Below are 25,993 nucleotides of genomic sequence, written 5' to 3'. Positions count from 1 at the left end.
TCATTTTTACAACTTTTCGACTAAGCAGTGGCGATTTTACAAGGAAAATGTTGGTATTTTGACCATTTTTGTCGAAATCGGAAAAACATATATATGGGAGCTATATCTACATCTGAACCGATTTCAACCAAATTTGGCACGCATAGCTAAAATGCTAATTCTACTCCCTGTGCAAAATTTCAATTAAATCGGAGTAAAAGATTGGCCACTGTGGTAATATGAGTCTAAATCGGGCGAACGATATATATGGGAGCTATATCTAAATCTAAACCGATTTCAATAAAATTTGGCACACTTGACTACACTACTATTATACTCCTAGTGCAAAATTTCAACCAAATTGGGGTAAAACTCTGGCTTCTGGGACCGTATTAGTCCATATCGGGCGAAAGATATATATGGGAGCTATATCTAAATCTGAACCGATTTCAATAAAATTTGGCACACTTGACTATAGTACTAATTGTTCTTCTTGTGCAAAATTTTGAGCACATTAGGGTAAAACTCTGGCTTCTGGGGCCATATAAGTCCATATCGGGCGAAATATATATGGGAGCTATATCTAAATCTTAACCGATTTCTTCCAATAGGTATCTATTCTGAGCCAAAACACATACTTGTGCCAAATTGGAAGTCGATTGGACTAAAACTGCGACCTAGACTTTGATTACAAAAATGTGTTCACGGACAGACGGACATGGCTATATCGACTCAGGAGCCCACCCTGAGCATTTTTGCCAAAAACACCATGTGTCTATCTCGTCTCCTTCTGGGTGTTGCAAACATATGCACTAACTTATAATACCCTGTTCCACAGTGTGGCGCAGGGTATAAAGACCGATTCAGTACGTATATAAATCAATTTGATAAAATTTTCTATAGAAACAAAATGTTGACAAAATTTTTTATAAAAATAATATATTGACAAAATTTTCTAAGAAATAAAATTTTGACAAAATTTTCTATAAAAATAAAATTTTGACAAAATTTTTTATAGAAATAAAATTTTGACAAAATTTTCTATAGAAATAACATTTTGACAAAATTTGCTATAGAAATAAAATTTTGACAAACTTTCCTATAGAAAAAAAAATTACAAAATTTGCTATAGTAATAAAATTTTGACAAAATTTTCTATAGAAATATAATTTTGACAAAATTTTCTATAAAAATAAAAATTTGACAAAATTTTTTATAAAAATAAAATTTTGACAAAATTTTCTATAGAAATAAAATTTTTGTAGATTATTTTTGGCGATATGGACCAATTTTTGTGTGATTGGCGATCGGCTATATATAACTATAGACCGATATGGACCAATTTTTGCATGGCTGTTAGCGGCCATATACTAGCGCAATCTACCAAATTTCAACCGAATCAGATGAATTTTTCTCCTCCAAGAGGTTCCGGAGTTCAAATCTGGAGATCGGTTTATATGGGGGCTATATATAATTATGGACCGATATGGACCAATTTTTGCATGGTTATTAAAGACCATATACCTACACCACGTACCAAATTTCAAAAGGATTGGATGAATTTTGCTTGTCCAAGAGGCTCCCGAGGTCAAATCTGGGGATCGGTTTATATAGAGGCTATATATAATTATGGACCAATATAAACCAATTTTTGCATGGTTGTTAGAGATCATATACTAACACCACGTACCAAATTTCAAGCGGATCGGATAAATTTTGCTCCTCCAAGAGGCTCCGCAAGCCAAATCTAGGGGTCGGTCTATATGGGGGCTATACGTAAAAGTGGTCCGATATGGTCCATTTGCAATACCATCCGACCTACATCAATAACAACTACTTATGACAAGTTTCAAGTCGATAGCTGGTTTCATTCGGAAGTTAGGGTGATTTCAACAGACGGACGGACGGACATGCTTAGATCGACTCAGATTTTTCATCACGACCGAAAATATGTATATATACTTTATGGGGTCTTAGAGCAATATTTCGATGTGTTACAAACGGAATGACAAAGTTAATATACCCCCATCCTATGGTGGAGGGTATAAAAACTCCTGGGGAAAATTTTTATTATAACTAACATAACATACCCTCTGATTCCTGGAATTGTATTTAGTTTAAAAATAACCATAAATAAAAATGAATTTCGTCTGTTGTCAACTAGTGGTGTTGTATAAAAATTAACCAAAAGCCACACCATATTAATCGAGCGGGGTATTATATCTGCCACCAAATATATGGTGTGACTTGGCGGCGGTGGTTTGACGTTGCTTTTATTGACACATGCTAAACGAGCTGAATTTCATTGCCATACAACAGCACGACTATAATGAACAGGATCATGGATATAATAAAACGCGCACACAGACATATTTAAGCACACAAAACAATAAAACATCCCCCTGTAAAGATATTGTCCTTATAAAAGAGTGGGTGTGAATGAATGAGATTTTTTTTTCTTCGTTCTTGGTTGGATTTTGGTAGAATTTGAATGTGGTTGTTTTGTTTTTTTTTTCTTTTGTTTTGTTTGGAAATGTAGCAGTTGTTGTCTTGTTTTGCTAGTATTGGAAATTGTTTTTCTTTATTGTTTATATTTTGTCTTGTTGTTGTTGTTATTGTGAGGACCTCAACATGAGGATAAACAAACAAAAAACAATAGGGTGAATGAAAAAAAAACACACACACACACTGGTGTCTGCATAATTAATGACTGTCACCCTTAAAGAGTAATCATATACAAGCACAACACACATACACAAACACACTCAAGCAAACACTTCAAATTATTCACCGACTTTTTTTTTTGGCAGACATTTCCATCACTCCAACTCAATCTCAGGGGTAAGTATTTCTATCATTTTTTTTTTGTTATTTTCATATTCTAAAGTTTTCACTTATTTTGAAATTTGTGTGTGTGTGTGTGTGTTTCTTCTTTTTTTTTTAATTTTTTTATGGTTCTTTATCATTTATCATAATTTTTTGTTTGCCACACACACAGATATAAAACTGCCATAATAATCCAAATGGGGCCAGTGTTTGGGAGTGTTTTTAATGTTGCATACTTTTGGGCGGGTTTTTTTTATATACGGCAGCCAGACAGGCCAGCAAAAAATACAAAAACTTTACATTTTATACTACAGACACTTCTAATATACTATGATTATGATAACACTTAAATTCTTCATTATTATTAATATTTAATATTTTCTTGAGTTTTTTTTTCTCTCGAATTTTTATAATTAACATATTAACGATTTCCTTATATTTGGCTTTTTAATTGTTTTTTTCTGCTTTTTCATCTTTTTATGTTTTCTTTTTTTGTGTAAAATTTTTACTCACTCTGCAATGCTTTTAGATAACGGCCATCTCTCCATGGAGGCCTGATATTTCATATTTTCGATTTGTTTCTTTAATGCGTCCCGATCCATGTTTTGTAAAGCACTGGGATCCATGGCGGCTAAAATTTGTCAACATACCACTCCTGTAGAGGAAAAACGAAAAGCTTTCATTAGAAATTATGGCAAAAGCTTTAACTCTCATTTTATTTTGCTTTTCTATCTCTTTCTATCTTGTGTTAGGGTCTAAGGATAATGCTGGGCAAAAGCTAAAAAAGAACTCTCACAGTCTCGTTGCAGTTGTTTTTATTCTCTTCTCAGGTTTATTATCTTTCCCTGTGTTTGGCCTGTTATGCTTGTAAGGGGGGTGGATTGCGGGGTAGGAGATATTTTTGTAAGACATTATGCCGCCTGGGTTTTTAGTGCAGATATAATTTTACTCTCCGTTTCTCATTTTTAAAAAAAGATGAAAAAAATAACCCCAAAGATTTCCCGGTCATTTGTTATGCTATAATCACACCTTAAAATTACAGGGTGCTAACAAAACCCCCACACACATTACAATTAATATGAATAAGAACTTCTTATATCCACCACCAAAATTGTAGTTATGGACCCAAAATACCTTTAGATTTTGAATTTCAGACAATTTGGATACAAAAATTTTTATCCAGACGCTTAAGAAATAAAATTTTGACAAATTTTTCTATATAAATAAAATTTTGACAAAATTTTCTATATAAATAAAATGTTGACAAAATATTCTATGGAAATAAGTTTTGACAAAATTTTCTACCGAAATAAAATTTTGATAAAATTTTCTATAGAAATTAAAATTCTGACAAAATTTTGTATACCAATAAAATTTTGACAACATTTTCTATAGAAATAAAATTTTGATAAAATTTTCTATAGAAATAAAATTTTGCCAAAATTTTCTATAGAAACAATATTTGGACAAAATTTTCTATGGAAATAAATGTTGACAAAATTTTCTATAGAAATAAAATTTTGATAAAATTTTCTATAGAAATACAATTTTGACAAAATTTTCTATAAAAATAAAATTTTGTCTAAATTTTCTATAGAAATAAAATTTTAACAAAATTTTCTATAGAAATAAAATTTTAACAAAATTTTCTATAAAAATAAAATTTTGATAAAATTTTTTATATTTATAATATTGACGATTTGACAAATTTTTTCTATAGAAATACACTTCCGAAAATGTTTTCTATAGAAACAAAAGTTGGAAAATTTATTTTAGCATAGACAATATTGAACGCGGTTTCCTAAAAATTTTCTATAGAAATAAAATTTTAACAAAATTTTCTGTAGATACAAAATTTCGACAAAATTTTCTATAGAAATACAATTTCGAGAAAATTTTCGATAGGAATAAAATTTTGACAAAATTTTCTATAGGAATAAAATTTTGACAAAATTTTCTATAGAAATAATACTTTGGTAAATTTTTCTATAGAAATAAGATTTTGGTAAAATTTTCTATAGACATAAGATTTTGTTAAAATTTTCTATAGGAATAAAATTTTGACAAAATTTTCCATAGAAATAAAATTTTGACAAAATTTTCTATAGAAATAAAAATTTGACAAAATTTATATATAGAAATAAGAGTTTGACAAAATTTTCTATAGAAATAAAATTTTGACAAAGTTTTCTATAGAAATAAAATGTTGGCAAAATATTCTATAGAAATAAAATTTTGACAAAATTTTCTATAGAAGTAAAATTTTGACAAAATTTTCTATAGAAATGAATATTTGACAAAATTTTCTGTAGTAATAAAATTTTGAGAAAGTTTCCGCTAGAAATAAAATTATGACAAAATTTTCTATAGAATAAAAATTTTGACAAAATTGTCTATAGAAATAAAATTTTGACAAAATTTTCTATAGAAATAAAAATTTGACAAAATTTATATATAGAAATAAGAGTTTGACAAAATTTTCTATAGAAATAAAATTTTGACAAAGTTTTCTATAGAAATAAATATTTGACAAAATTTTCTTTAGTAATAAAATTTTGAAAAAGTTTCCAATAGAAATAAAATTATGACAAAATTTTCCATAGGAATAAAATTTTGACAAAATTTTCTATAGGAATAAAATTTTGACAAATTTTTCTATAGAAATAATATTTTGGTAAAATTTTCTATGAAATGAGATTTTGGTAAAATTTTCTATAAAAATAAGATTTTGTTAAAATTTTCTATAGAAATAATATTTTGAAAAAATTTTCTATGGAAATAAAATTTAGCCAAAATTTTCTACAGATATAATATTTGGACAAAATTTTCTATAGAAATAAAATTTTAACAAAATTTTCTATAGAAATAAAATTTTAACAAAATTTTCTATAGAAATAAAATTTTAACAAAATTTTCTCTAGAAATAAAATTAGAAATAAAATTTTCTATAAAAATAAAATTTTGGTAAAATTTTCTATATTTATAATATTGACGATTTGACAAATTTTTTTCTATAGAAATACACTTCCGAAACTGTTTTCTATAGAAACAAAAGCTGGAAAATTTATTTTAGCATAGACAATATTGACCGCGGTTTCCTAAAAATTTTCTATAAAAATAAAATTTTAACAAATGTAGATACAAAATTTTCTATAGAAATACAATTTTGAGAACATTTTCCATAGGTATAAAATTTTGACAAAATTTTCTATAGGAATAAAATTTTGACAAAATTTTCTATAGAAATAATATTTTGGTAAAATTTTCTATAGAAATAAGATTTTGGTAAAATTTTTTATAGAAATAAGATTTTGTTAAAATTTTCTATAGGAATAAGATTTTGATAAAATTTTCTATAGAAATAAAATTTTGACAACATTTTCTATAGAAATAAAATTTTGACAAAATTTTCTATAGAAATAAAAATTTGACAAAATTTATATATAGAAATAAGAGTTTTACAAAATTTTCTATAGAAATAATTTTTTGGTAAAATTTTTTATAGAAATAAGATTTTGTTAAAATGTTCTATAGAAATAAAATTTTGACAACATTTTCTGTAGAAATAAAATTTTGACAAAATTTTCTATAGGAATAAAATTTTGACAAAATTTTCTATAGAAATAATATTTTGGTAAAATTTTCTATAGAAATAAAATTTGATAAAATTTTCAATAGAAATAAAATTTTGATAAAATTTTCTATAGAAATAAAATTTTGATACAATTTTCTATAGAAATAAAATTGTGACAAAATTTTCTATAAAAATAAAATTTTGACAAAATTTTCTATAGAAATAATATTTTGGTAAAATTTTTTATAGAAATATGATTTTGTGATTTTGTTTTGTGATTTTGTTTTCTATAGAAATAAAATTGTGGCAAAATTTTCTATAGAAATAAAATTGTGACAAAATTTTCTATAGAAATAAAAATTTGACAAAATTTTCTATAGAAATAAAATTTTGACACAATTTTCTATAGAAATAAAATTTTGACAAAAGTTTCTATAGAAATAAAATTTTGACAAAATTTTCTATAGTAATAAAAATTTGACAAAATCTGTCTATAGAAATAGAATTGTGACAAAATTTTCTATAAAAATAAAATTTTGACAAAATTTTCTATAAAAATAAAATTTTGTCAAAATTTTCTATAGAAATAAAATTTGTGAAAAAATTTTATTTATTTTTTTATTTTATAATGCAATAAAATATCCTTAGCATAGATAATATCGACCCAACGGTATTTCCACATAAAATTGTACACCCTGTTTATTGTCTACATTATTTCACCTATACATAGTAGAAAATTATGTTGCATTTTCATATAGCTGAGTTCGAGTATATTTAGCTCATGTCCTCATTTTTATGTTGCTATAAAATAATACACAACATAAAATTTCTCTGTATTTTCGGTGTTTTTTCTCTCTCTCTCTCTCTCTCATTTTCTCAATGTCTCATCAGGATGTCACCTGGTCATGACCTGCGCATTGAGGGCTTGCAGTATTATGTTCATTTATTCAAGTAGGGGTGGATAAAAAGCGGCAACAAGGTAAAAAAGCAATGAGAAATGTTATAGAATTTTAAAATTGCTGAATAAAAGGTTTTAATTAAAGCTTCTAAAAAGGGTTAAAAGGATGGGAAAGCTTTTTGTATGGATGTCGTAAAATTACATTACCAATGAGCATAGCTTTGTTTAAATAAAATATGCTTTAAATTCGAATTATTTTAATATTTTTTGTTATATTGTCATTTTAAGTTATTTAAAAAAAAAGCATTTAAAAAACCCCATCTATTAATGAATAATATATAAAAATAGTTTGAAAATTATCCTCATTATTTGATTTTTTTAACTTAAAAACAACGGCCCTTTGAATTTGGCAAACTTCCTTAGCTCTGTTATTAACATAAAAGCTTTCAGTTGGCATTTAGCAAAGATACAAACCCCCTGAAATAAATGCGCCTAAAAGGTATGCAACATAATTTTATAATCATGAAATATTTAACCCTAAATGGTATGCTACATATTTTTTATAATCATACAATTTTTTAGCCTAGAAGGTATGCTACTTAAATATTTTTTTATAGCCAAACTCTCTAAAATATGTAGCAGTTAGAAAAAAGGCAAAACAAATATGCTTATAGTTGTGTTTCTTTGTTTGCTGGAAAAAAACGAAAATTACATTCGACTAAAGCTACCCGTTTTACTAAATTTTTCTAACACTGCATAATAAAATCCATCATTTTAACACATATTGGCAGATTGTTCCACTTTATAAATCGTATATACATATACAAATATCCATAACATCTCAAATATATGGAAACTCCCTTGTCTCACTCCCTCCCTCCCAAGACCCCTTATTCATCAAAATCTAAACATCAATGTTGATGTCTGTTGCTGGTCAAGTTAGTACAGCCTACAAAACCGATGGAAAATGGTGGAATTGTTGAATGTGCCTTTGTATGCGTATGTCAGGTGCCAGGATAACCAAGAAAAAGGTCAAGCAGGTGGCCAAGATTAAAGGCCTAAAGGTCTACTAAACACATTTAGCAACAAAATGGTCAAACAAAAAAGTGTAAAAGATTGATATCGAAACGATAGCTACTACCTGTCTTAATGGTTCCAAATGGATGGTGTTGGCAAGTGATTGAGATACTATTTGGGTAAAGCTGGGAATGAAAGGAATTGAATGCAAAAAAGGGTCTTTATAAAGCCTAAACGATATGGGATTTCATCAATTTTCTCCTAATTTAAAAAGAAAATATAATGTGTGTATATTTGCGGCGGTATCTTAACCTAATGGAGGGTCAAATGTTTATTGTCTTGGCTGATTTTGTTTTGTTTCAATTTAAATATTAAAGTCATTGTAGTTGGGATATATAAAAATAAGATAAAAGTAAATTGGTAACCTCAATTTAGGACACATATATGGTAAAAGGGTCATATCGGACCACTTTTAGGTATAGCCCCCATATAAACACAGAAAAAATATCACCAAAATATTTCCAATTAAAAAGTTAATTGAAGCAGAAATTTCGAGAAAAAAAATTAATTGATACTATGAAAATTTTAAGCAAAATAGAAACATTATGTCAATTAGACAGATTAGACAGATTTAGATAATAATTGTAAAATTAGATAACATGCATTTGGACGTTAATTACCTATTTCGGTAACCGGCTAACATGAAATATGAATATTATTAACTATAATTAATCAACATAAAAACAAAAATTCAATTAAGAAAGTGATCCCATGCTTAATAAACAAGTAAGTAAAGTCTAAAGTCGGGCGGGCCCAACTTTGTTATACCCTTCACCCCTATGTAGGCCAAAATTTGTGTTACCATCTCAACTACTTCACATTTGCTGGAAGCTATATAAAGGAGACAATTTTTTTACTTCTACAAAATCTCTAGAATTAAAATTTAAATCGGCTAACGCTATCCAGTTAATTGGAGGACACTTCCATTGAAAATGGGTCTAAAATGTGTAACAGTCTACCATATTTCCCCAACTCTGGTGTACGTATATATGGGAGCTATATATAATCTGAACCGATTTTGACTAAATTTGACATGTATAGTTAGAATAATAATTCTGCTGTCTATGCGAAATTTCACGTAAATGGCAATATAACTTTGGCCCCCTGGTCATATGAGTGCAAATCGGACGGAAGATATATATGGGAGCCATATCTAAATCTGAACCGATTTCAACCAAATTTTGCACAATTACCGAAACTACCAAACGTCCTCCTTGTGCGAAATTTGAAGCAAATCACGGCAAAACTCTGGATTTTGAGGCCATATAAGTTCAAATCGGACGAAAGATGTATATGGGAGCTATATCTAAATCTGAATCGATTTTGACCATATTTGGCACATACAATAGTATCGTTAAAAGTACCGCTTGTGCAAAATTTGAAGTAAGCCAGGGCAAAACTCTGGCTTTTGAGACCATATAAGTCTAAATCGGGCGAAAGATATATATGTGAGCTATATCTAGATCTGCACCGATTTTAACAAAATTTGACACACTTAACGATACTATTAAACGTACCCCTTGTGCAAAATTTGAAGCAAATTACGGCAAAACCTTGGCATTTGTGGCCATATAAGTTCAAATCGGACGAAAGATATATATGGGAGCTATTTCTAAATTTGAACCGATTTCAATCAAATTTACCGAGCATTGGTAGAATGCCAATTCTACCCTCTGTGCAAAATTTCACGAAGATCGGTAGTAATCTTTGGCCTCTGTGGTGATATGAGTCTAAATCGGACGAAAGATATATATGGGAGTTATATCTAAATCTGAACCGATTTAGCTGATATTTTGCAAGATTTTCGAGATTCATAAAATATTTGGATGTACGGTATTTCAATAAAATCGGTCGATGAATACGCTAACTATGACCAAATCGGGGATAAATATATATGGCAGCTATATCTAAATCTGAACCGATTTTTTCCAAAACCAATAGTGATTGTCTCTGTCACAAGAAACGGCCCTGTGCCAAAATTGAGGACGATCGGACTTAAATTGCGAGCTGTACTTTGTGCACAAAATTACATATACAGACAGACAGACAGACAGACAGACAGACGGACATCGCTAAATCGACTCAGAATTTAATTCTAAGCCGATCGGTATACTAAAAGATGGGTCTATGACCACTATTTCTTGGCGTTACATACAAATGCACAAACTTATTATACCCTGTACCACAGTAGTGGTGAAGGGTATAAATATGGGAAACATTTAAATTTGAAGCAATTTTAAGGAAACTTGGCAAAAGTTTATTTATGATTTATCGGTCGATATATATGTATTACAAGTTTAGGAAAATTAGAGTAATTTTTACAACTTTTCGACTAAGCAGTGGCGATTTTACAAGGAAAATGTTGGTATTTTGACCATTTTTGTCGAAATCAGAAAAACATATATATGAGAGCTATATCTAAATATGAACCGATGTCAACCTAATTTGGCACGCATAGCTACAATGCTAATTCTACACCCTGTGCAAAATTTCAACTAAATCGGAGTTAAAAATTGGCCTATGTGGTCATATGAGTGTAAATCGGGCGAAAGCTATATATGGGAGATATATCCAAATCTGAACCGATTTCAACCAAATTTGACACGCATAGTTACAATGCTAATTCTACTCCCTATGCAAAATTTCAACTAAATCGGAGCAAAATATTGGCCTCTATGGGCAAATGAGTGTAAATCGGGCGAAAGCTATATATGGGAGCTATATCTAAATCTGAACCGATTTGGCTGATATTTTGCAAGTTTTTCGAGACTCATAAAATATTCGAATGTACGGAATTTGAGGAAGATCGGTTGATATACACGGTGAAAAATATATATGGCAGCTATATCTAAATCTGAACCGATTTTTTCCAAAATCAATAGGGATCGTCTTTGAGCCGAAACAGGACCCTGTACCAAATTTTAGGACAATCGGACTAAAACTGCGAGCTGTACTTAGCACACAAAAATACACCAACAGACAGACTGACGGACATCGCTAAATCGACTCAGAATTTAATTCTAAGACGATCGGTATACTAAACGATGGGACTCAGACTTTTCCTTCTTGGCGTTACATACAAATGCACAAACTTATTATACTCTGTACCACAGTATTGGTGAAGGGTATAATAAGTGCAAATGTTCACGGTTTTTATAAAACAATTACTTGATCCAATTAACAATTTAATAAAAAAATCTAATAGATGTCGATTGCAAAATTCAATTAATTTTTTAACTAATTTAATTAAAAATTTTAACTAAATAATTATTTGAATCAATTAAAACCCTGAGTTTTCCAATCGACATCAATAAAATTTTTGATTGAATCAATTAAAAAATTAATTGATTTTTGCAATAAACATCAATTACTATTTTAATTGAATCAATTAAAAATTTAAATGAAATTTTGAAATCAACACAATTAAGCAAATTTCATCTGATCCGGATAAAATTTGGTACTAAAATTTGGTTACAACCAGCGAGGTCCTCGTGAGGGTTGAATACTTGTGTTCAGAGAAAGGTCAGGCACTAATCTACATGTCGTATTAACAGAACCTACATTTCAACAACATAATGGTTACCTTACACAGAAGATTCTCCAAGCCCTGCCTACCAAGGGTTTAAGAGGACGACGTGAGTTGTGACTTTAACCTGAAAGACATTTCCCTGAGATTTCACTCCCAGGTTACAAAATACCACAACTGTCGGATCGTTCAAGATTCCATGTCAATATTATTCTTATATTTTATGTGTTTGTTTAGAGAGCACGGTTGCCATACGAGCCAAAAATAATCAATTAAAATTTGAAGAGAATTTCACCAAAAAACTACCAATAGAAAATATTATTTTGTCAAAATTTTACTTCTATAGTAAATTTTGTAAAAATTTCATTTTTATAGAAATTTTTGTCAAAATTTTATTTCTATGGAAAATTTGGTCAACACTTTTTTCCATAGATAATTTTGTGAAAATTTTATTTTTATGGAAAATTTTGTCCAAATTTTGTTTCTATAGAAAATTTTGTCAAAATTTTATTTCTATAGAAAATTTTGGCAAAATTTGATTTCTATAGAACATTTTATTTCTCTAGAAAATTTTGTTTCTATAGAAAATTTTGTTAAAAAAATATTTCTATAGAAAATTTTGTCACAATTTTAATTCTATAGAAAATGTAGTCCAAATTTAATTTCTATAGAAAATTTTGTTAAAATTTTATTTCTATAGAAAATTTTGTCACAATTTTAATTCTATAGAAAATGTAGTCCAAATTTAATTTCTATAGAAAATTTTCTCAAAATTTTATTTCTATAGAAAATCTTATCACAATTTTATTTCTATAGAAAATTTTGTCAAAATTTTATTTTTATAGAAAATTTTGTTAAAATTTTATTTCTATAGAAAATTTTGTCAAAATTTTAATTCTACAGAAAATTTTGTCAAAATTTTATTTCTATAAAAATTTTTGTCAAAATTTTATTTCTATAAAAATTTTTGTCAAAACTTTATTTCTATGGGAAATTTTGTGCAAATTTTGCCAATATTTTTTTCTTCAGAAAATATTGTCAAAATTGGATGTCTATAGAAAATTTTGTCAAAATTTTATTTCTATTGAAAATTTTGTCAAAATTTTATTTCTGTTGAAACTTTTTCCAAAATTTTATTTCTATAGAAAATGTTGTCAATATTTTATTTCTTTAAAAAATATTGTCAAAATTGAATGTCTATAGAAAATTTTGTCAAAATTGTAATTCTATAGAAAATTTTGTCAAAATTGTAACTTCTCCGTATATATTTTCTTAGGACTTTCAAGGTCACTTTTGAATGCGAACAAAACAAATATTGAATTATTCCATTATTTTCATCCAACGTTTCACTAGGATTATTTCCAGCTTCATCAGGGATGATTTTTTTATTGGATCTGGCAACAATATAATATGGAAATACATTAGATTCTATTTTGTTCCGTACAAGTTTCACTTACATTCAATTTATTGTCAATTACATTTGTAAATAAATACGTCCATAATTAAAATATTACTACAATTCGACATAAAACACATATTTAGTAATTGCAAAAATAATTAACTTAAATTAATACTGCAGCAAAACTTATGTTGCTATCACAGATGGTATATGGTCTCTAACTACCTTGCAAAAAATGGTCCATATCGGTCCATAATTATATGTAGCCACCCATATAAAACGTTCCCCAGATTTTACCTCCGGAGCCCCTTGGAGGAGCAAAATTCATCCGATCCGGTTGAAATTTGGAACGTGATGTTAGTATATGGCAGCTAACAACCATGCCAAAATTGGTCCATATCGGTCTATAGTTAGATATAGCCGATCCCCAATCACACAAAAATAGGTCCATATCGGTTCATAATCATGGTTGCCATTCGAGCCAAAAAAAAAATTACAAAAATTTTATTTCTATAGAAAATTTTGTCAACATTTTATTTCAATGGAAAAATTTTTCAAAATTTTATTTCTATAAAAAATTTTTCAAAATATTATTTCTATAAAAAATTTTGTCAAAATTTTAGTTCTATAAAAAATTTTGTCAAAATTTTATTTCAATGGAAAAATTTGTCAAAATTTTATATCTATAGATAAATTTTGTCAAAATATTATTTCTTTAGAAAAGTTTGTTAAAATTTTATTTCTATAGAAAATATTGTCAAAATTTTAATTCTATAGAAAATTTTGACAAAATGTTATTTCTATAAGAAATTTGATCCAAAACCTGTTGATTGTAGTCTCAGCTCAGTTCCATACTTAAATAGTGTATTTGTTTTATAATATTTGTCAATTGTGTTTCCTTTTTAAATTAAAAAAAAAAACATTTTTAAACAATGCAATCCAATTTGAACAAAAATACAAATCACACACACATCGAATGGAAAAATCTACTTACAAAATCCATATATAGTATATCAAATAATAAATAGCCGTTGTTATACAATAAAAATCTACCAATTTCGTATCGTCCAATTAAGTTTAATTTAACAATAAAATTCATGGAATATTTCCGCCTATGCGAGTAATTTGTACGGCCTTCCGTTGGTTTATTTGAATTTTGCAAATTTTTAAAATTTGCAACTGAGTTACTGAGCCTACATTTAGGCGCTTGCATATATAGTTTGTGGTCTATTAGCTAAAAGTATATACATACTTCAGTGTGTATGTGTGGGCGTGTGTGTGTAAATTTCTCAAACCATTTGTAATAGCTGTCATTGAAACACCCTCCCGATATTCTCCATTACCAAACGTCTATCCACTCTACAACTAACCAGTCATTCTATGTGATCATTTGGTTTGGGTTTTTTCTTTTGTGTGTAGATAAATTGCCACTCGCAGCACATGTCATGTCATTTATATGTCCACATCATGTTGTATACATGTAGCTCATAATGAAATTATTTTCAATAAAAGTTTTTAATTAAACAAAAATTTTGCATTTCTATAGGTATATCGATAGATAAAAACTGAATGAATGGACATTTAATAGAATTACGGATATTATTCATATGCACTTGAATACAAATAAAATTAGTTTTATTTTTTGTGAAAATACTTGAACAAAAAATGTTTGAGTTATGTGTACAAATAAAAAAAATGATAATAAAATTTTCTGCCAATTTTTGATTTGAAAATTGAAAGCATCAACACTAGATATGGAAAACAATCTCCAATGTTAAATATTATTCGGTTTTTTTTTTTTAACTTTAATTTTAAATTTATTTAATATAAATTCGATAATAGCAAAAAAATTTCCATAGAAAATTTTGTCAAAGTGTTATTTCTATAGAAAATTTTGACAAAATTTTATTTCTATAGAAAAATTTGTCAAAATTTTATTTCCATAGAAAATCTTGTCAAAATTGCATTTCTATAGAAAATTTTGTTGAAAATTTATTTCCATAGAAAATTTTGTCAAAATTTTATTTTTATAGATTTTTTTTTTCAAAATTTTATTTCCATAGAAAATTTTGTCAAAATTTTATTTCTAAAGAAAATTTTGTCAAAATTTTATTTCTATAGACAATTTTGTCAAAATGTTATTTCTATACACAATTTTGTCAAAATTTTATTTCTATAGAAAATTTTGTCAAAAATATATTTCTATAGAAAATTTTGTCAAAGTTTTATTTCCAAAGAAAGTTTTGTCAAAATTTTGTTGCTATAGAAAATTTTGTCAAAATTGTATTTCTTTAGAAAATTTTGTCAAAATTTCATTTCTATAGACAATTTTGTTAAAATTTTATTTCCATAGGAAATTTTGTCAAAATTTTATTTTTATAGATTTTTTTTCAAAATTTTATTTCCATAGAAAATTCTGTCAAAATTTTATTTCTATAGAAAATTTTGTCGAAATTTTATTTCTATAGAAAATTTTGTCAAAATTTTATTTCTATCGAAAATTTTGTCAAAATTTTATTTCTATAGAAAATTTTGTCAAAATTTTATTTCTATAGAAAATTTTGTCAAAATTTTATTTCCATAGAAAGTTTTGTCAAAATTTTGTTGCTATAGAAAATTTTGTCAAAATTTTATTTCTTTAGAAAATTATGTCAAAATATTATTTCTATAGACAATTTTGTTAAAATTTTATTTTTATAGAATTTTTTTTCAAAATTTTATTTTCATAGAAAATTTTTGAAAATTTTATTTCTACAGAAAATTTTGTCAAAATTTTATTTCCATAGAAAATTTTGTTTCTATAGAAGATTTTATTTCTATAGAAAATTTTGTTTCTATACAAAATGTTATTTCTATATAAAATTTTGTCAAAATTTTATTTCCATAGAAAATTTTGTCAAAATTTTATTTCTATCGAAAAATTTTTCAAAATGTTACTTCTATAGATAATTTTGTCAAAATGTCAAAATTTTATTTCTATAGACAATTTTGTTAAAATTTTATTTCCATAGGAAATTTTGTCAAAATTTTATTTTTATAGATTTTTTTTTCAAAATTTTATTTCCATAGAAAATTTTGTCAAAATTTTATTTCTATAGAAAATTTTGTCGAAATTTTATTTCTATAGAAAATTTTGTCAAAATTTTATTTCTATAGAAAATTTTGTCAAAATTTTATTTCTATAGAAAATTTTGTCAAAATTTTATTTTTATAGAAAATTTTGTCAAAATTTTATTTCCATAGAAAGTTTTGTCAAAATTTTGTTGCTATAGAAAATTTTGTCAAAATTTTATTTCTTTAGAAAATTTTGTCAAAATATTATTTCTATAGACAATTTTGTTAAAATTTTATTCTTATAGAATTTTTTTTTCAAAATTTTATTTTCATAGAAAATTTTTGAAAATTTTATTTCTACAGAATATTTTGTCAAAATTTTATTTCCATAGAAAATTTTGTTTCTATAGAAGATTTTATTTCTATAGAAAATTTTGTTTCTATACAAAATGTTATTTCTATATAAAATTTTGTCAAAATTTTATTTCCATAGAAAATTTTGTCAAAATTTTATTTCTATCGAAAAATTTTTCAAAATGTTACTTCTATAGATAATTTTGTCAAAATGTTATTTCTATAGAAAATTTTGTCAAAATTTTATTTCTAAAGAAAATGTTGTCAAAATTTTATTTACATAAAAAATTTTGTCAAAATTTTATTTCCATAGAAAATGTTGTTAAAATTTTATTTCTATAGAAAATTTTTTCAAAATTTTATTTCCATAGAAAATTTTGTCAAAATTTTATTTCCATAGAAAATTTTGTCAAAAATTTATTTCCATAGAAAATCTTGTCAAAATTTCATTTCTATAGAAATTTTTGTCAAAATTTTATTTCTATAAAAAATTTTGTCAAAATGTTATTTCTACAGAAAATTTTGTTTCTATAGAAAATTTTCTCAAAATTTTATTTCCATAGAAAATTTTGTCAAAATTTTATTTCCATAGAAATTTTTGTCAAAAATTTATTTCCATAGAAAATCTTGTCAAAATTTCATTTCTATAGAAAAATTTGTCAAAATTTTATTTCCATAGAAAATTTTGTCAAAATTTTATTTCTATAGAAAATTTTGTCAAAATTTTATTTCCATAGAAAATGTTGTCAAAATTTCATTTCTATCGAAAATTTTGTCATTTTTTTTTTATTTATTTTTTTCCAATATTTTATTTCTACAGAATATTTTCTCAAAATTTTATTTCTATCGAAAATTTTGTCAAAATTATATTTTTATAGAAAATTTTGTCAAAATTTTATTGCCATAGAAAATTTTGTCAAAATTTTATTTCCATAGAAAATTTTGTCAAAATTTTGCTTCTATAGAAAATGTTGTTAAAATTTTATTTGTATTGAAAATTTTGTCAAAATTTTATTTCTATAAAAAATTTTGTCAAATTGATCTAATGGTACAAAAACACTTTTTGGGACCTATAGCTAAACATTATGGCTCTATCTCGTTTACTCCTGGGTGTTGCAAATATATGGGAATAATAAGCTAATACAACATGGGTAGTCCTTTGATCAGTGTGAATGCGATAAAAATATGTTTTTGGAAGAACATCCATTTATTTTTGCTGGGTTATGGAAAATGCTTAATGATCTTTAAACTTCCAAATTTCCGAGTTTCTTTTCCGAATGGCTTCACATCGTTGCTTACTTTTTAACAGTGTAAATTATCGCTTCCTTCGAACTATGTGCCACTTGAGTTCTACATTTTCTTGTATGCCAATGATGTCCTTTTTTATAAGTTTCTTTCTCGAAATTCACAAACATTTTTGTTTGTTATTACACTACTACACCTGATGTGCTCGCTGCAATCTAACACAGAAGTTATTTGCACCCAAAATAAGCACTCATTGGATGGCGGAGGGCGGAAACGGAAACAGAAGAGAGAAAATATTTGCTTGCCAATGATCCAATGAAATATTTTTGCAGAGCAAATGCTGTCGGAAGTTCAGCATTATGGAAAGTAGTCGATAAATTTTTGAATTGTAAAACTGCTATTGTGATATTGATTGTTGGCCAATATCATGCCTTTCAGCTTCTACAGTTGCCTATTTGCCTATCGTCTATTTGCAATTCGTTTCTTAGTTTGTACTCTCCGTTTAGCCCAGAAGTACAAAAGCAAAGACTAACAGACAATTTGCCCAAAAGGCGATAACATTTTTTTGTTTGTATTTTTGGCGAATTGTATATTCGCCAATATTCGTGTTTAGTATTCATATAAATTGACAAACAGGAAATGCTTCAGGAAATTTGAATAAAACTGCATTTATAAAATATTCAGATATTTTTAGAGCTTGTCATGGGAATGTTTAAGGAACCTCTTTTCCAGGGGGATTCAATATAAAATTTTGAAACAAAAAACTTTGTATTTGATACGTTTCAAAGTTTCAATTTTTTGTCAAAATTTTATTTCTATTGAAAATTTTATCCAAATTTTATTTCTATTGAAAATCTTGTAAAAATTTTATTTCTATAGAAGAATTTATCAAAATTTTAATGCTATAGAAAATTTTCTCAAAATTTTATTTCTATAGAAAATTTTGTCAAAATTTTATTTCTATAGAAAATTTTGTCAAAATTTTATTTTTATAGAAATTTTTGTCAAAATTTTTGTTCTATAGAAAATTTTGTTAAAATTTTATTTCTATTGAAGATTTTGTCAAAATTATATATCTACAGGAAATTTTGTCAAAACTTAATTTCTATAGAAAATTTTGTCAAAAACATATTTCTATAGAAAATTTTGTCAAAGTTTTATTTCCATAGAAAGTTTTGTCAAAATTTTGTTGCTATAGAAAATTTTGTCAAAATTGTATTTCTATAGAAAAATTTGTCAAAATTTTATTGAAAATGTAGTAAAAATGTTATTTCTATAGAAGAATTTATTAAAATTTTATTTCTATAGAAAATTTTGCCAAATTTTGTTTCTATAGAAAATCTTGTCAAAATTTTACTTCTATAGAAAATTTTGTCAACATTTTATTGCTATAGAAAATTTTGTCAACTTTTTATTTCTATAGAAAATATTGTCAAAATTTTATTTCTATAGAAAATTTTGTCAAAATTTTTGTTCTATAGAAAATGGTGTCAAAATTGTATTTCTATAGAAAATTTTATCAAAATTTTATTTCTATAGAAGATTTTATCAAAATTTTATTTCTATAAAATTTTATTATTTCAATTGAAAATTTTGTTAATTTTTTTTTATAGAAAATTTAGTCAAAATTTTATTTCTATAGAAAATTTTGTCACAATTTTATCTCTATACAAAATTTTGTCAAAAATTTATTTCTATGGAAAATGTTGTCAAAATTTTAGTCTTATAGAAAGCTGGGGTCAACATTTTATTTCTATAGAAAAATTTGTCAACAATTTTTTTTCTATAAAAAATGTTGTCAAAATTGTTATTTCTACAGAAAAATTTGTCAACATTTTATTTTTATAGAAAATTTTGTCAAAAATTTATTTCTATAGACAATTTTGTCAAAATTTTATTTCTATAGAACATTTTGTCAAAATTTTATTTCTATATAAAATTGAAGTAGCTCTTAGCTGCAGTAAAATTTTTTGCAAAATCTACCAAAACATCTAAAATTCTACCAATCTACCAAATAATAAGAATCTTTATAAAATTCTTAACGATAACGCTAAAAGGTAGGATTCAACCTCCTTTTTTTGACAAGATTTTCCGTAGCAAATCTTGTCAAAATTTTATTTCTATAGAAAATTTTATTTCTATAGAAAGATTTGTCAAAAAATTTTTCCGTAGCAAATCTTGTCAAAATTTTATTTCTATAGAAAATTTTGTCAAAATTTTATTTCCATAGAAAATTTTTGTCAAAATTTTATTTTTATAGAAAATTTTGTCAAAATGTTTGTTCTTTAGAAAATGTTGTCAAAATTGTATTTCCATAAAAAATTTGTCAACATTTTATTTCTATAGAAGATTCTATCAAAATTTTATTTCTATAGAAAAATTTGTCAAAATTTTTTTTCTATAGTAAATGTTGTCAAAATTGTATGTCTGTACAAAATTTTGTGAAAATTTTATTTCTACAGAAAATTTTGTCAAACTTTTATTTCTATAGAAAATTTTGTTAAAATTTTATTTCTATAGAAAATTTTGTCAAAATTTTATTTCTATAGAAAATTTTGTCCAAATTTTATTTCCATAAAAAATTTTGTCAAATTTTTATTTCCATAGAAAATATGGTCAAAATTTTATTTCTATATAAATTTTAAGTAACTCTTAGGTGCAGGAATATTTTTTTGGAAAATCGACCAAAACATCTAAAATTCTACCAATCTACCAAACAATAAAAAAATCTTAATAAAATTCTCAATGAAAACGCTAATAGGTAGGAGTCAACCTCCTCTTTTTTACATGTCTGCTTTTTCATATCACGGTTTTATTTATATTTTTTCATTCTGCAAATTTGGATGACAAATTCAATTTATTTAGTGTATACAATATTTTTTATTTTATTTCGGCCATGTGCACATTGTATGCAATTTACTGTTAAATTGATTAAATATCCATTCTTAAAGCCAAACCAAAGTTTTGAGGTTGCATTGGGTAGGAGATTTTTTTTTTATTACCCTCCAGTGTAGTAGCGAATATATTAAGCTATTCAAGCGTTTTGTAAAATTGTAATTCATAAAATTCATAATCAATATAATGGATAGTCCAAAATAGTCCATAGATACAAAATGGATACGACAAACGTACCATTCAGTGTTGCCAGGGGAAATTTTCGATTTACGCTACAAGAACAAAAAAAGTCCCTACTTTCCCCTACATTTCCAAAAAATTTTCCCTACAATATTTTTCGTTAAATTTAAACAAAATTTATAAAATAAAAATAATTCTCTATGCTTTATTATTTTAAAACATATGAAAATTCAACTTATATTACGTAAAAATAAATTTATATTGCCACCACGGTTGGCACAGTTAGAAGAATTCAACCAAAAATAGTATTTTTTTTCTGCTTAGTAGATTGGTAGAATTCTTGATGTTTTGGTAGAACAAATCTCCATAGAAATAAAATTTCTACAGAAATAAAATTTTGACAAAATTTTCTATAAAAATAAAATTTTGACAAAATTTTCTATTTAAACAAAATTTTGAGAAAATTTTCTAAAGAAATTAAATTTTTTCTAAAGAAATAAAACTTTTTCCACAGAAATAAAATTTTGACAAAATTTTCTATAGAAATAAAAGTTTTCGTTTTCTATAGAAAATTTTGTCAACATTTTATTTCTATAGAAAATTTTGCCAACATTTTATTTCTATAGAAAATTTTATAAAAATTTTATTCCTATAGAAAATTTTATCAAAGTTTTGTTTCTATAGAAAATTTTGTCAAAACTTTATTCTTGTAGAAAATTTGGTCAACATTTTATTTCTATAGAAAATTTGATCAAAATTTCATTTCTATAGAAAAGTTTATCGAAATTCGTTTTCTATAGAAAATTTTGTCGACATTTTATTTCTATAGAAAATTTTGTCAACATTTTTTTCTAAAAGAATAAAGTTTTGACAAATTTTCTACAGGAATTCATTTTTACCAAATTTTTTATGGAAATAAAATTTTGACAAAATTTTCTTTAGAAATAAAATTTCGAAAAAATTTTCTATAATAATAAAGTTCTGACAAAATTTTCTACAGGAATAAAATTTTGAATAAAATTTTATATAGAAATAAAATTTTGACAAAATTTTCTATAGAAACAAAATTTTGACAAAATTTTCTATAGAAACAAATTTTTTTGTTTCGTTATTTGGTTGGTTTGTACTTCAATCATATTTGTTGTTTTGACCTCAACTTAAAAACCATTGCATTGACAAAACTACAAGAGTAGCTTAACCAACAGAGGAAAATAATGTTTGTCAAATTTATTTCGGCAAAACCCTATAGACTGCAAGATCAGCATCCTCTACTTGCAGCAAAACTATTAACCAATTATCAAAACAAATTCTGGTGTTCACCAAACCCAAAGTGAACCACACTTGAACCTTCCGAAAAAGGTTTATGATAGTCGGCATGATTTGGCTTGAGGAGCCTCTTAGATACGCATATTTCATCCGTTCTGGCTGAAATTTGGTACATGGTGTTCGTATATGGTCTCTAACAAACATGCAAAAATTAGTCCATATCGGTCCATATTTCCATAATTATATATAACCCCCATATAAACCGATCTCCAGCTTTGATCTCCGGAGCCTCTTGAAGGAGCAAAATTCATCCGATCTGGTTGAAATTTGGTACATTGCGCTAGTATATGACTGATAACAACCATGCCAAAATTGGTTCGTATCGATCTATAGTTATATATAGCCCCAAATAAACCGATTCCCAATCACATAAAAATCACGATTACCACTCAAGCCAAAAATAATCTATCAAAATTTTATTGTCATAGAAAATTTTAAATTTCTATGGAAAATTTCGTCAAAATTTTATTTCTATATTATTTCTATTTCGTCAGTATTTTATTTTTTAGGAAATTTTTTCAAAAAAAAATTTGATTTCTATAAAAAATTTTGTCAGAACTTTATTTCTGTAGAAAATTTTGTCAAAATATTATTTCTATAGAAATTTATGAAGCACTTCTTAGTTGGAGAGGAATATTTCGCAAAATCTTCTAATCCATCAATAGTTCCACCAATCTACCAAACAGTAAAAAATCTGCCATTTTTGGTAGACTCGTGTTCATAATTGTATATAGCCCCCATATAAAGCGACCCCCATATTTCAATTCTGGCTCTATAATTGCCGCACAAAATGTCATATTGTTTCATAATTTAATCTTTATATATACCGGTCAAGAACTGTATATATACGTATTTAATCGAACTTTCTTTTGTCTACTATATATCCCGCACGGACTAACTTACAATTTAGAAGATGATGTTAACAAGGTTTAAGATGCCTTGCCATTGGCCGCAACCCAAGTAATTCAATACATTAGTAGAAGTTTCTACGCAATCCATGGTAGAGGGTACATAAGATTCGGCCTGGCTGAACTTACGGCCGTGGTGCAATGGTTAGCATGCCCGCCTTCATACACAAGGTCGATTCCTGCTTCGACCGAACACCAATAAATTTTTCAGCGGTGGATTATCCCACCTCAGAAATGCTGGTGACATTTCTGAGGGTTTCAAAAATTCTCTAAGTGGTTTCACTGCAATGTGGAACGCCATTCGGACTCGGCTATAAAAAGGAGGTCCCTTGTCATTCAGCTTAACATGGAATCGAGCAACACTCAGTGATAAGAGAGAAGTTCACCAATGTGGTATCACAATGGACTGAATAGTCTAAGTGAGCCTGAAATATTGGGCTGCCACCTTACCTAACCTACGACCGTACATACTTGTCTATAGAAACACATTTTTGGGAAATTTTTCTATAGAAATAAAATGTGGACAACATTGTCTATAGAAATAAAATTTTGACAAAATTTTCTATAGAAATCAAATTTTGACAAAATTTTCAATAGAACTAAAATTTTGACAAAATGTTCTATAAGAATAAAGTTTTGATAAAATATTCTATAGAAATAAAATTTTGACCAAAATTTTCTACAAGAATAAAGTTTTGACAAAATTTTCTGTAGAAATAAAATGTTGACAAAATTTTCTACAAGAATAAAGTTTTGACAAAATCTTCTATTGAAATGAAATTTTGACAAAATTTTCTATAAAAACAAAACTTTGATAAAATTTTCTATAGGAATAAAATTTTCTATAGAAATAAAATTTTGACAAAATTTTCTATAGAAGTAAAATGTTGACAAAATTTTCTATAGAAAACGAATTTCGATAAATTTTTCTATAGAAATGAAATTTTGACAAAATTTTCTATAGAAATTAAAATTTGACAAAATTTTCTATATAAAATGAAATTTTGACAAAATTTTCTATAGAAACAAAACTTTAATAAAATTTTCTATAGAAATAAAATGTTGACCAAATTTTCTATAGAAACAAAATTTTGATCAAATTTTCTATAGGAATAAAATTTTGACAAAATTATCTATAGCAAAAAAATTTTGATAAAATTTTCTATAGGAATAAAATTTTGACCAAATTTTCTAAGAAATAAATTTTTGAAAAATTTTTCTATAAGAATAAAATTTTGACCAAATATTCTACAAGAATAAAATTTTGACCAAATTTTTTACAAGAATAACATTTTGACAAAATTTTCTATAGAAATAAAATGTTGACAAAATTTTCTATAGAAAACCAATTTCGATAAATTTTTCTATAGAAATGAAATTTTGACAAAATTTTCTATAGAAATGAAATTTTGACAAAATTTTCTATAGAAATTAAAATTTGACAAAATTTTCTATATAAAATGAAATTTTGACAAAATTTTCTATAGAAACAAAACTTTAATAAAATTTTCTATAGAAATAAAATTTTGACCAAATTTTCTATAGAAACAAAATTTTGATCAAATTTTCTATAGGAATAAAATTTTGACAAAATTATCTATAGCAAAAAAATTTTGATAAAATTTTCTATAGGAATAAAATTTTGACCAAATTTTCTATAGAAATAAATTTTTGAAAAATTTTTCTATAAGAATAAAATTTTGACCAAATATTCTACAAGAATAAAATTTTGACCAAATTTTTTACAAGAATAACATTTTGACAAAATTTTCTATAGAAATAAAATGTTGACAAAATTTTCTATAGAAACAAAATTTTGATCAAATTTTCTATAGGAATAAAATTTTGATAAAATTATCTATAGAAAAACATTTTGATAAATTTTTCTATAAGAATAAAATTTTGACCAAATATTCTACAAGAATAAAATTTTGACCAAATTTTTTACAAGAATAACATTTTGACAAATTTTTCTATAGAAATGAAATTTTGACAAAATTTTCTATAGAAATGAAATTTTGACAACATTTTCAATAGAAAAAATAAATTTTGACAAATTTTTCTCCAAGAGCAAAGTTTTGACAAAAGTTAAAATATTGAGGGACGGACATCCACAACTGCATGTCTTCAATAAATGATTTTTAGGCGATCCATATATAAATGTGGTTTCCTATAGAAAACGAGTTTCAATAAATTTTTCTATAGAAATGAAATTTTGACAAAATTTTCTATAAGAATAAAGTTTTGATAAAATTTTCTGTAGAAATAAAATTTTGACCAAATTTTCTACAAGAATAAAGTTTTGACGAAATTTTCTATAGAAATGAAATTTTGACAAAATTTTCCATAGAAACAAAACTTTGATAAAAATTCCTATAGGAATAAAATTTTGGTAAAATTTTCTATAGAAATAAAATGTTGACAAAATTTTCTATAGAAAACGAATTTCGATACATTTTTCTATAGAAATGAAATTTTGACAAAATTTTCTATAGAAATTAAATTTTGACAACATTTTCTATAGAAACAAAATTTTGATAAAATTTTCTATAGGAATAAAATTTTGACAAAGCTATCAATAGAAAAAAAAATTGACAAAATTTTCTATAAGAATAAAGTTTTGATAAAATATTCTATAGAAATAAAATTTTGACCAAAATTTTCTACAAGAATAAAGTTTTGACAAAATTTTCTATAGAAATAAAATGTTGACAAAATTTTCTACAAGAATAAAGTTTTGACAAAATCTTCT

General features: G+C 25.6%; 1 protein-coding gene across 2 annotated transcripts in view; it reads right to left on the bottom strand.

Annotated features, from left to right (window-relative positions):
• Positions 1 to 25,993, bottom strand: part of Ggamma30A (guanine nucleotide-binding protein subunit gamma-e) — a 376,644-nt gene that overhangs the window by 281,582 nt on the left and 69,069 nt on the right. For both annotated transcript variants that reach the window (XM_075293688.1, XM_075293689.1), the window contains one exon: positions 3,319 to 3,460. In XM_075293688.1, the coding sequence (XP_075149803.1) occupies positions 3,319 to 3,431 (113 nt within the window). In that variant the 5' untranslated portion in view covers positions 3,432 to 3,460. The remainder of the gene's footprint in view (positions 1 to 3,318; positions 3,461 to 25,993) is intronic.

Source organism: Haematobia irritans, chromosome 2, assembly GCF_050003625.1.
Source record: "Haematobia irritans isolate KBUSLIRL chromosome 2, ASM5000362v1, whole genome shotgun sequence".
Classification (NCBI taxonomy): domain Eukaryota; kingdom Metazoa; phylum Arthropoda; class Insecta; order Diptera; family Muscidae; genus Haematobia; species Haematobia irritans.
The sequence above is the reverse complement of the archived record's forward strand: the minus strand, read 5'-3'. Positions and strand labels throughout refer to the sequence as shown.